This window comes from Oryctolagus cuniculus, chromosome 8, assembly GCF_964237555.1.
Source record: "Oryctolagus cuniculus chromosome 8, mOryCun1.1, whole genome shotgun sequence".
NCBI lineage: Eukaryota > Metazoa > Chordata > Mammalia > Lagomorpha > Leporidae > Oryctolagus > Oryctolagus cuniculus.
The window spans coordinates 55,204,182-55,217,579 of NC_091439.1; the positions used below are offsets into that span (position 1 = coordinate 55,204,182).

Below are 13,398 nucleotides of genomic sequence, written 5' to 3' on the forward strand. Positions count from 1 at the left end.
GTAAGCCTGCATGAAAGTCACAGAGCTGCTTCCTGGAAGTAGCCTAAATTGGGGAATACTAGGGGGGATGAAGTGATTCCAAAGAGATGGGTATCTTACAATGGACATCCTTGGGACTGCCTGCTGGTGTCACCTGGTAGAAAGGAAATGACCACAGGAATGTCTTTTACAGGGGCAATTTCCATGGCAAGTGGCAATTAAGCATGACAATAGAATCAACTGTGGGGGAATTTACATTGGTGGCTGTTGGGTTCTGACTGCTGCACATTGTGTCAGGTAAAAAAAATATCTTCAGTACATTTTGGATTTCCTGAAACAGTGAAAATGGATAATAGAAATTGTGGTAGATATTAAATGAATGGGTGTGTCTGAGAAGTCATTGACAGTTCCATTCTGTGAACTGCTACATACCTGCTGATGTTCATGGCTGAGACTCCTGAGGCCAGCCCCCCGGAACCTAGAATGTTCTGCACAGACTGAATTGCTGATTCTACTGGCAAGGGCAAATCAAAACCATAGGTACAAAATTACTTCACTTGGCTCATTTGCATGGTAGGAAAGTGAGTAGTTACTACTTACATTTCATAGAGCTAGGATCAAAATGTTTGGAAGAGTGTGTGACTGAGAGTTTACAAAGGAAAATACTAAACCAAGCATTTTCTCTGGTCCTGTTCTCAACAGAGATGTTAGTTAGTTAAACATTTTTCGTAATTACCTGTGAATGGTAAATACAAGTTTGATGCAAGTCCAATAAGGCAAGTTATAAGTGGCTGTATTAGTTTGGTTAGGCTGCCATAATAAAATACTACAGCCTGGGGGACTAAATTACGGACATCTCCATTCGCAAAGTTTTGGAAGCTGGAAGGGCAAGATCAAGGTGCCAGCTGGGATGGTTTCTCCTGAGGTCTCTCTCTCTTTGACTTGAAGGTGGCCACCTTCTCCCTGTGTCCACTTAACAGCCTTTCCTTTGCACACATACTTCCATGGTGTCTCTGTCTCGCTCTCTCTCTCTTTTGAAGGACAACAGTTCTACTGGTTTAAGGTCCCACTTTTATGACCTCATTTAACCTTGATTACCCTGTTAAAAGTCCTGTCTCCAAATTTGGTCACTCTGGGGCTTAGGGTTTTAACATATACGGCAGAAACAATTCAGTCTACAACAATGGCTGAATTACAGTACCCAGAAGGTATTGGTTAATAAATCAAAATCAACTTATAGAAGGGCAGAGCTCAAGATTATTAGTTTAATGATCTTTAGAATGAACGGAATGTCATTTATTAAGCACTTCTTGCAGACTAGATACTTTGACATATGCTATCTTGTTTAGTATTCTCAGCAGTCCTAAAAAGGAAATGCTGTTCTTCCCTTTTTGTGGACTAGCAGACTGGGATTGAGAAGTCAGATGACTTGGCTAAAGCTGCACAGGCAATCTGTAATAGTAGATAAAATTAAGTTACGCATTTTTGACAGTAGCTTGGATAAAGACCTGTCATATATACAGTGGTCCAACATTGGGAGGGATAACAACTATGTCTGATGATTAAGTATGTTGAAGTACACCTATAAAAATCCTCATATATTAGAGAAATGAGCCAAATCTAATATATTTCCTTTTTTAATTTTTTAAATTTATTTGCTTGAGAGCCAGAGAGAGAGAGCTCCCACCCACTGGTTCGCTTTCCAGATGCTTACCACAGCCCCAATTGGAACTGAAGCTGGGAGCCAGGAACTCAGTCCAGGTGTCCCCTGTGAGTAGCAGGAACTCAAATACTTGGGTCATCATTGCTGCCTCCCAGGGTCTACATTAGCAGGGAGCTTAATTCAGGAGTACAACTTAACTCAGGAGTACAACAGGCTATTGAACCCAGGAACTCGGATTTGGAACTTGAGGTTCTTTGCTGGAAGACAAAACATTGTCCCAGCTTCTGCCTTCTTAATGATCCTTTTCTCGTGGCTCCTGTGACACAACATTCTCAAAGTTTTCTGTTTCTTTCTCTGACCATACCTCTTCGCCCTTTATGCGTTTTCCTCCTTCCGTGTTTCAGCATTACTATTCAACTGAAACACTGGGGTTCCTCAATATTTAGCCTAACTTCATCTCTTCTTACTTCTTTTTCCTAAAGTTATCTGTAGCATAAATACTGTCCTGGGCCTTTTCTTCAACTACTGACCCTGTGGTCAACTTCCTATCAATGCTTCTTGGCTATATCAAAATTATATCTGGGAGCAGGCTTTTAGCCTAGAGGTGAAACTGCATCCAATATCAAAGTACCTAACTTCAATTCCCAGGTCCAGCTCGTGACTGCAGCTTTCTGCTAATGCAGACATTAGAAGGCAGCAGTGATAGCTCAAGTAGTTGGCCACCTGCCACCCGCTTGGGAGACCTGGATTATGTTCCCAGCTCCCTGCTTTGGCCTGAGCCTAATGTTAGGGACATTTAGGGAGTGGATCAGCAGATGGGAGATGTCTCTCTCTCCCTCTCCTTTTCAAGTAGTACTTTTTTATATTACATCAAATTCAAAATGTCTCAAGACTAAAGTTCATGATATTATTCTTCCCTTAAATATGGTTCTGTTGCAGTGTATCTTATCTCAGTAAATGATAACACCATTTGTCTAGTTACACAAGGCAGAAATGTAAGAATCACAGTATTTCACTCCCTCATCTATCCCCTAGCCCAGCCAGTATTTCAGTAACTTAAGATGATTTTAAAAGAAAAAAGATTGGCCAGCGCCACGGCTCACTAGGCTAATCATCCGCCTTGCGGCGCCGGCACACCGGGGTCTAGTCCCGTTGGGGCACCAGATTCTGTCCCGGCTGCCCCTCTTCCAGGCCAGCTCTCTGCTGTGGCCAGGGAGAGCAGTGGAGGATGGCCCAAATCCTTGGGCCCTGCACCCCACAGGAGACCAGGATAAGTACCTGGCTCCTGCCATCAGATCAGCGCGGCGCGCTGGCCGCGGCGGCCATTGGAGGGTGAACCAATGGCAAAGGAGGACCTTTCTCTCTGTCTCTCTCTCTCACTGTCCACTCTGCCTGTCAAAATAAATAAATAAATAAAAAAGAAAAAAGATTTTATATATTTGAAAAGCAGAGTTACAAAGACAGAGAGAGAAAAAGAGAAAGGCCTTCTATCTGCTGGTTCACTCTCCAAATGGCTACAATAGTCAAGCCTGGGTAAAGCTGAAGCCAGGAGCCAGGAGCTTCTTATTGGTCTCCTACAAGGGTGCAGGAGCCCAAGCACTTGACCCGTCCTTTTCCAGGCACATTAGCAGGGAGCTGGATTGAAAGTGGACTATGGGGCCGGCGCTGTGGCACAGAAGGTTAATCTTCCACCTGTGGCGCAGGCATCCCATATGGGCACCAATTCTAGTCCCACCTGCTCCTCTTCCACTCCAACTCTCTGCTATGGCCTGGGAAAGCAGTAGAAGATGGCCCAAGCACTTGGGCCCTTACACCTGTGTGGAAGACCTGAAGGAAATAAGGAAAGAAAGAAAGTGGAGCAGCCAGGACTCAAACTGGCTGTATGTACACCTGTACAGAGTGCCGAGTCTACAGGCGGTGGCTTAACCTGCTGCGCCACAACGCTGGCCCCCAGATGGCATACTTGTTTCATTCTCAAAACTTCTCTCCATCCACATTGCCCTGCTTTCACTTTTCATGTGGATTATGCCAGTGGCCTCTTAATTGGTTCAGCTGTTGATTCTCTACCCACTGCAATGATGAACACTCACTCGAGAGGCAGCAAAATCATGCTTCTTCTGGGTACTCCAGTTGCTGCTCAATTCTTTGTGTTACTAATATTGAGCAGTTCGATGGATTATTCTTTTCCTCATTTACCACTGACTTAGTTCTGCTTTAAATAAATGCAATCTCAGTGTTACAAAACAGCAAGGATTAAAAAATAAATGGGAAAATTAAAATGGTCCTTGAAAAGGGAGAATATTGGAATTCCATATTTGTACATTTTTCTCAATATATTTTATTTTCCTTTTCCTTTCTGTTATAGCGCCCATAAAGCTCACCAGTACCAAATATGGACAGGATTGCTAAATTGGATAATACCGAACTCTGAGCTAATAGTTGAATTAGTGAATAAAATTATTATCCATGAAAACTACAATGGAACCACCTACCAAAATGACATAGCTTTGATTGAAATGAAAAAACGTCCAAACCAAAAACAGTGTGATCTCCCTAATTCCGTACCTGCCTGCCTCCCCTGGTCTCCATATCTATTTCAACCTAATGAGAGATGCATCATTTCTGGCTGGGGTCGAGATAAAGGTATATGTTTTATAATTTGTTAATTAAAATCTAGGGTTTGGAAATGAATGGGAATAGAAATGCATGAGAGATAATCTTGAGATTATTTAAGAGAAACATAACATCCAACCCTGAAAAGTGAGTATTGACCATGGCCAGCTTCAGGGGCCACCGTGCAGTTGCCCAGCACTTCATGCTCAAGAGGGCTCCAGGCTTGATTTACTTGCTGTGCTGTGACCAGCCTCAAGTTAGTTTGCTCTTTTTTTTAAAGCTTTATTTTAAAGGGCCAGCATTGTGTTACTGTAGTTTAAACTGCTGCCTTTGATGCCAACATCCCATATGAGTGCTGGTTTGAGTCCCAACTTCTCCACTTCTAGCTTCTTGCTGATACGCCTGGGAATGCAGCTGAAGATGGCCCAAGCATTTAGGCCCCCGCCACCGACATAGGAGACCTGGGTGAAGCTCCTGGCTTCTGGCTTTAGCCTGGCCCAATCTTAGCCATTGTGGCCATTTGGGGTGTGAAACAGTGGATGAATGATCTCTCTGTCTCTCTGTAACTCTGCCTTTCAAATAAATAAAATTTAAAGATTTATTTATTTATTTGAAAGGCAGAATTACAGGGGCAGGGGTTAGGAGACAGAGAAAGAGATCATCCATCTACTAGTTCACCTCCCAAACAGCAACAAAGGCAGGAGTTGAGCCAGGCCAAAGCTGGGAACCAGGGGGAGCCAAGAATTTTGTCCTGGTCTTGCATGTGGACTCAACACTTGGGCTATCTTCTGCTGCCTTCTTGGATTAGCAAGGAACTGGATTGAAAGCAGAGCAGCCAAGACTTGAACCAGCACTCTGATATGAAATGCCAACATTTCAAAGGACATATAAAGTTTCTCTGTGATCCTGATGCAAACTCAAGTCATAACCATTCTTCAGGAAAAAAAATATATAGACAGGGAGACAGACTTACAGCATGGACTTTATGAATTTGTTGGAGAGTTGTGAATGGAAGATTTAAAAGATATGCAAAAAGATAGCCTTAGTATATGTTGAATCTCTGATCACAAAAACCCTCCTCCCTCCTCTGTCCCCTAGTTTGTCTTCCACCTCTCCAGAAAGAGAAAGAAAACAAAAGGACTTTATTCTTTGAATTTCTTTTTTAAATTTATTTTTAAAAAGTTTTTTTCTTAGAAAGCAGAGAGACAGAAAGATATTCCATCTGTTGGTTCTCTCCCCAGATGCCTGCCTTAGCCAGGGCTGGGTCTAGCCAAAGCCAGGATCTTGAAGTCAGTACAGGTCTCCCATATGGGTGAAAGAAACCCAAGTACTTAAACCATCACCTGCTGCATCCCAGGATGCAAATTAGCAGGAAACTAGATCAGAAGTGGAAGCTAGGACTTGAACCAGGCATTCCAATATTGGATAAGGGTATCCCAAGTGGCATCTTAACCAAATGCCCACCCGTCTTTGAGCTTCTAGGAAGACTCGTGGTGAACAGTTCCTTTGAATAAGAGTTGTTAAAAAAAAAAAAAAAAGAAGAAGAAGAAGAAAGAAGAAGAGTTGTAAACAGAGATGAATTATTAGAAAGAACTTCTGAAATAAAGATTTTTTTTTGACAGGCAGAGTGGACAGTGAGAGAGAGAGAGAGAAAGGTCCTCCTTTTGCCGTTGGTTCACCCTCCAATGGCCACCGCGGCCTGCGCGCTGCAGCCGGTGCACCGCGCTGATCCGAAGGCAGGAGCCAGGTGCTTATCCTGGTTTCCCATGATGTGCAGGGCCCAAGGACTTGGGCCATCCTCCACTGCTCTCCCTGGCCACAGCAGAGAGCTGGCCTGGAAGAGGGGCAACCAGGACAGAATCTGGCGCCCCGAGTGGGACTAGAACCTGGTGTGCCGGTGCCGCAAGGTGGAGGATTAGCCTATTGAGCCACGGCGCCGGCCTGAAATAAAGATTTGATTAGAATTAACTAACCAACACTTTTCCCTTCATCTTGAAAATTTAGCTTTGAAATTTAGCTTCCCTCTGATCACTTAACTCTTTGTTAACAGAAACTCTAAGTAACTTCATCACAGTGGTTTGCAGAATTATATGGCAACACACTTGTTATAGTTATATTAAAAGGTACAAAATATATGTATAAACAAATCTGAATTTATGATATGTGTGAATACCCAAGACTTATAAAATACTTAATTTCATTAGGAATTCATCTAGAAGGCATCATATCCTTATATTTACTGCTTTTTTTCCAATAACACATTATGTACATTTACAGATACGCATATACACAAAAGTAGAAAGGAAAATACAATAAATCCTTACATATTCATCAGCTGCTTTCCACAGTTGTCAACATTTGGCCATTTTTGTTGTATCTCCCTGTATCAATCAGGTCTCAATAGGATAATTATGAAGGTATATTTATAAGAGGGTTAATTACCCAGATGTACATGAAAGTTGGGGAACCACAAGGGCTATAGTGAGATCCAGGCCTAGTAGTACCTGAGCTTTGGCCACTCTAGAACTGAAGGTATAAGAGAAGTTATCAGATGGAGAGTCTCAGGTACGGCAGGCTGCCTTGAGAAAAGCATTGACCCTAAGTTGAAGGTTGTAATCAGTCCCAGGCTCACCATCCTCCTTTTTCTCCTAACCCACTGCTGAGGTCCTTTTCATCTGAAACTAGCTGGAACTCAAAAGCCAAGGAACTCCTCTTGAGGCAAGGGACAGAGCATTAAAGAGTGGAGAGCAGGTTTAGGGATAATCAGGAGTTAACTTGGCATATTTCGCCCTGTGTTTTTCCTAGAGTATATTAAATCTCAGATGACATTTCATGTCATCCATGAACACTCTACTATATGGCTTTAGAGATAAGGACACAACACCATTTTCATACCCAACAAAGTGAAAGTGATTCCTTTCTTTTTTTTTTTTTTTTTTAAGATGTATTTATTTTGCTTGAAAGTCAGAGTTACACAGAGAGAGGAGAGGCAGAGAGAGAGAGAGAGAGAGACAGGTCTTCCATCCGGTGGTTCACTTCCCAATTGGCTGCAACGGCCGGAATTGTGCCGATCCAAAGCCAGGAGCCAGGCGCTTCTTCTGGGTCTCCCACCTGGCTGCAGGGGCCCAAGGACTTGGGCCATCTTCTGCTGCCTTCCCAGGCCATAGCAGAGAGCTGGATCGGAAGTGGAGCAGCTGGGACACGAACCAGCGCCCATATAGAATGCCGGCGCGTCAGGCCAGGGTATTAACCCGCTGTGCCACAGCGCTAGCCCTGAAAGTGATTCCTTAAAATGATATAATATCCCGTCTCTGTTTAATACTACTCACTTACCTACAAAAATATTTTTACAATCTGATTACTTGAATCAGGATCCAAAAAATAAAATAAAAATAAATAAAAATCTACCCACTGCATGGCTACTTTTCTTAAATATCTTTTAATCTAGTAGAGTTACTCCTTCCTTCCATCTAAGATGTATTTATTAAAATAACTGGAGACTTCTCACTTTAGAATTTCCATACCTTGAATTTGGCTGATTATATTGCTGATCTGGCATTTAAAATGTTCTTCTATTCCATGTATGTCCTATAAACTGGTAGTTACATATGTTATTAAAAGTTTGATTTTATATGCATTAACACATTTAATGTGGGTTAGCATATTTCTTGAGCATTTATGAGGGTACTTCAAAAGTCTGGAGGAGCAGGCATAGTGGCCCTGTGGGTTAAGTCACCACTTGGAATACCCACGTCTATGTTGGAGTACCCCAGGAGGCAGCAGATGATGGCTCAAGTACCTGGGTGCTTGCAGCCTACTTGGGAGACCGAGGTTGAGGCTCTGACTTTGGCTAGCTCAGCCTTGGCTGCTGCAAGCATTTGAGAAATGAACCAGAGGATCGAAGCCAACTTACTGTCTCCCCCTGTCTCTCTCTCTCACCCTGTCATTCTGTCTTTTAAGTAAGTAAATAAGTAAGTAAGTAAATAAATAAATAAAATAAAAGTTTGTGGGAAATGTTACAACATAATACTTGTAATACACACTTTCCATGAACTTTTTGAAGACTCTTCATCTATTTCAAATAATGTTTTGCCCCAAAATAAACTTACCTTTTAAGTCTGTTTTTCCATTAACTTTTCAAAGTACCCTCAGACTGTGGTTGCAGGATAGTAATGCTGAAGTGTCAGGATTCTACGGACGAAAATGTGGACCCTATCAACAAACAAGAGGCGAACCTGACCCTAAAGTGACAGACGAAGGCTAGCTCTGAAGGGGCTTACTATACAGAGGAACCATCAAATATGAATGCCACCATCATATAGCAGAATGCAACAGGTGCCTTAGGAAGTGTACACAACAAGACTACATATGAGCCATGAAAAATTGCTCACAATTTGAAAAGGCTTTTGCTGAGCTAGGGAAATAATAAATTACTAATTTTAAAAATCTCTTATCTTATCCAGGGCTGGCGCCGTGGCTCAATAGGCTAATACTCCACCTAGCGGCGCTGGCACACCGGGTTCTAGTCCCAGTCGGGGCGCCAGATTCTGTTCTGGTTGCCCCTCTTCCAGGCCAGCTCTCTGCTATGGCCTGGGGGTGCAGTGGAGGATGGCCCAAGTCCATGGGCCCTGCACCCCATGGGAGATCAGGATAAGCACCTGGCTCCTGGCTTTGGATCAGCGCGGTGCACCGGCCGCAACACACTGGCCAGGGCGGCCATTGGAGGGTGAACCAATGGCAAAGAAAGACCTTTCTCTTTGTCTCTCTCTCTCACTGTCCACTCTGCCTGTTTAAAAAAAAAAAAAAATCTCATATCTTGAGGAAGGCAGCCATCTTGACACTCACCTAATGTAAGAATTGAATAAAATGAAATTCCTGCCTAATTTCCATGTATGTTGGTGGATTTTCATGTCCTTCTGCTTTCTAAAAGGTTTGTGTTAGTTCTACAATTAATACCATGTCTCACTGCAGTGCTAGGGTATCATGGGAGTATCCTTACAGGATAAACTAGAGAGGTGTCTGTCTCCAGGGAGTTTATAGATAAATGGAGGGGAGAATGATTTGCCATAAGACATTAGTATATAGCTGAATTACTGTGAGCTCAGGTTCATTCATTACATAAATATTCATGAAGCAACTTCTTTGGGTTCACATAATTGCATGTTGGCGCAGAATGAGACAGACCTACCTCCTACTCTCCCGGAGCTTTGAGTGAGGAAGCTTACACTGAATGAGAAACTACAGCATAAAAATTGCTGTGAACTGGGGGAAAAAAAAAGAGTCTCTCTTTACCCCTGAGGCATCTTACAATATTTTTTATATTTTCTTATCTTCTTGTTCCATCAGTCAGAAGTACCTGGCCTTTATCTTTCCTTGAATCATAGATATTCAAGCCCCCAAACTGTCACTTAACTAGAACCTTTCTTACATGGTTTCTTTTTTAAGATTTATTTTATTTGTTTGGAAGGCAGGGAAACAGAGAGAAAAGGAGATCTTCACTCTGCTGGTTCACTCCCCAAATGGGTGCAACAGCCAGGGCTGGGCCAAACTGAAGCCAAGAGCCAGGGACTTCATCCTGGCCTCCCACATGGGTGGCAGGGTCCAAATACTTGGGCCATCTTCCGTTGATTTCCCAGGCGCGATCATTTAAAATTACTTAGAAGATAGATTTCCTCACAGACACATAAAAACAGGCCCATTTATAACTAGATATATGTGTTCTTTATTCTAACGAGCGCTTCCAAGGAATAAGGGACTATAAGGAGATAGGAGGTGTTTCTATGAGAAGACTCCATCACTGATTCCTGTCCAACTCCCTCACTGAACTCAGCAACCATAGGGGAAGGATTTGATCTTTCACTTCAAGGTACTGGCTGTTTATTAAATGAGTATGAATACAGACATATATTCAATAATTCCCTTTGACCATCTGTCTAAATTTTAGTAAATTATACTAACTAAGGCTATGAGGAAAATATAATTAAATATGCTCAGGAGATGTGGGCATTTGGCCTAGAGTTCCCATATACATCAGAGTCACGGTTCACATGCTGGCTGTGCTCCTGACTTCAGCTTCCTGCTCATGCACACCCTGGGAGGCAGCAGGTAATGGCTCAAGTGCTTGGATCCCTGGTACCCACAGGGAAGACCTGGATTAAGCTCCTGGCTCATGGGTTTGGCCTAGTACAGCCTCAGCTAATGCAGGCATTTGGGGAGTGTATCAACAGATGGGAACTCTGTCTTTCTCTGTCTCTCTCAAATAAAATAAGTTAAAGTTTTTTTTAATACTAAGGAATTTTCCTCAAAATTTGTATATGTATTAAAGAATATACATGTGTAAATTCTTTTATATTCATAATGGTTTACCAAACGAGTATTGATTTACATTTCTCATATGTGACTTTCGACTTTCTGTTTTCTCACTTTGTTTAGATAATCAAAAAGTCTACTCACTTAGTTGGGGTGAAGTTAACCTTTTAAGCAACTGCTCTAAGTTTTATGCAAATCGCTTCTATGAAAAAGAAATGGAATGTGCAGGTAAGTACTAAGTGGTTTATCTGAGAGATATGTTTGCCACCTACCAAAATCTCTCCTCCTCCCCCTAGTACCCCCTCCCCTAATCCGGGCCTTGAACCTTTCCATGTGTTCTGTCTGTTGCATTGCCAAACTCCTTCAGCCGCTCCCCCGTAGCTCAAGTTCCTCATTCTAATACTAAGAGAAAAAAATCTTCCTTAAGCTGTTAGATAGCAGTTTAGCTCTTAGTCTACGACTGAGCACAGACTCTGGAACCAGACTGCCTGAATTCATAAACCAGTTTTTACCAGTTTGTTGTCATGTAACCTTGAGCAAGATTCCTCATTTGCAAATTGAGGCTCTTTATAGATAAGGCAAATGAGATGTAGAGCAGTTAAATGATTTTCCCAAAGTCCTACAGACAAAAAGTGGTACAAGCAGGATCAAAACTAAAAATACTAAATAAAATTTAAAGTTACCTGATCTCAGGTGCCTCCAGATAGAAATGAATTCTCCCTTCTTGGAAATCACAGTGCACTTCTTATATAACACTCACCTTTGCTATCGTAATTATGCCAGTTCTCTTATCTAGCAGAACTGCAGCTCCTAATCCTGGAGGTGATACAAAGCCAGAGTCCCAGCCAATGTAACGCATTTAGTATACCTTATTGAAATTATTTTGTTATATATATCTATAATATACTATTATATATAAATAGTGTATTACTGAAAAGGCGGAGTTAATAATATTCTATTGAATTATTAGATACAATGGTTTAAAAATCTTAGAAAGTCATAAGAGTAAGAAGAAAGTGCCAGGGCCAGCCTGTGATGTAGGGGTTAAGCCACCAACTCAGCACTGGCATCTGATATGGGTGCTGGTTGGTTGGAGTCCCCGCTGCTCTACTTCCACCTCCCTGCTAACGTGCCTGAGAAAGCAGTGAAGGATGGCCTAAGTGCTTAGACCCTTCACCCATGCAGCAGGACCCGGAAGAGGTTCCTGGCTTCAGCTTGGCCCAGCTCTGGCTGTTGTGGACATCTGGGGGATGAACCAGCAGATGGAAGACCTCTCTTTCTCTCCCTCTCTTTCTGTAACTCTGCCTTTCAAATAAATAAAATAAATATTTAAAAATAAATAAATAAATTAAAACAGTGAATGATACATGTAAACACTTAATAAACACCAAGTATTCCTGTTATTTTCCCAGTTAGCTTTAGAATGCTGTGTTCAGGCTGCAGTCTCATCCCAGCATACTCACACAGCAAAAATATGCTAAACTGAAGGAATGAATAGAATACTTACAGAGTATTTCCTAATCTTTCCAACCCTGCAAGTGCAGAAGGGGCCTGTAAGAAGGGACAACCTCACTCATGTTATTTCCTCTCAGGAAAGTGTAAGAAAGAAAGTCATTGCCTGCACCAGTGGCGTAAGCAGGCAGTCACTGTGGTGGCCTTGGAAAAGGGAAGGAAATATGTGATTTTCTCTTTCCCTTTTTTTTCAGGTACAAATGATGGTTCCATTGATGCCTGTAAAGGAGACTCTGGAGGCCCCTTAGTCTGTAAGGATATCAACAATGTGACCTACGTTTGGGGCATTGTGAGTTGGGGTGAAAACTGTGGAAAACCAGAGTTCCCAGGTGTTTACACCAAAGTGGCTAATTATTTTGACTGGATTAGTTATCATGTGGGAAGGTCGCTTATTGCTAGGTATAATATATAAAATTGTGATCTTCCTTTTTTTGCCCCTTTATCTCTCAGGAGTTCCATTTTAATTGAAAGTAAGCTGTATAATCAGTGCTTCTGTAGGGGAAAAATTGAAGCAAATCTTATTGGATATTTTTAAATATATTTACAGTGTTCATGCTGTGTTGGAGTTTTACTGTACAGTTCTCAAATAAATATTTTGATCAAGCATATGTTTGATTTATCAGGAAATTTGATTTCTCTCTTTATGTAAGAATGGTGTATTGACTGTATAAAACATTCAGTTAGTTGAATGGCATTGAATTTACCTAACCCTGGGTTTAAACCACAACTCTACCACCCCCTTAGCTTGACCCAGTGAAAACTGGAAATGCGTGAAAAAGAAATCGTGTACCTATATAAAATGGTTGTTATAGTGCCTGTCACACAGTAATAACTGGCCTCACAGCCTGTTTTTTTTTTGGGGGGGGGTCTGTTTTTTTAAGATTTATTTATTGGGGCTGGCACTGTAGCATAGCAGATAAAGCCACCTCCTACAGTGCCGGCATCCCATATGGGCGCCGGTTCAAGTCCTGGCTGTTCCACTTCCAATCAAGCTCTCTTCTATGGCCTGGGAAAGCAGTAGAAGATGGCCCAAGTCCTTGGGCCCCTGCAACCACTTGGGAGACCTGGAAGAAGCTCCTGGCTCCTGACTCCTGGCTTTGGATTGGCGAAACTCTAGCCTTTGCAGTGATCTGGGAATGAACCAGCAGATGGAAGACCTCGCTTTCTCTCTGTCTTGCCTATGCCTCTCTGTAACTCTGCCTTTCAAAATTTTCAAAATTTTCTTTAAAAAAAAGAAAATTTAAAAAATTTGTTTATTTGAAAGCAGAGTGACAGAAAGAGAAAGAGATCTTCACCTGTTGGTTCATTATCTCAATGCCCAC

General features: G+C 42.1%; 1 protein-coding gene across 9 annotated transcripts in view; it reads left to right on the forward strand.

The window, feature by feature from the left end:
* CFI (complement factor I) overlaps nt 1-12,684 on the forward strand; it is a 61,441-nt gene extending 48,757 nt beyond the window's left edge. For all 9 annotated transcript variants that reach the window (XM_070047754.1, XM_070047758.1, XM_070047753.1 and 6 more), the window contains 4 exons: nt 173-276; nt 4,008-4,285; nt 10,688-10,792; nt 12,271-12,684. In XM_070047754.1, the coding sequence (XP_069903855.1) occupies nt 173-276; nt 4,008-4,285; nt 10,688-10,792; nt 12,271-12,488 (705 nt within the window). In that variant the 3' untranslated portion in view covers nt 12,489-12,684. The remainder of the gene's footprint in view (nt 1-172; nt 277-4,007; nt 4,286-10,687; nt 10,793-12,270) is intronic.
* Nucleotides 12,685-13,398: the final 714 nt, after the last annotated feature.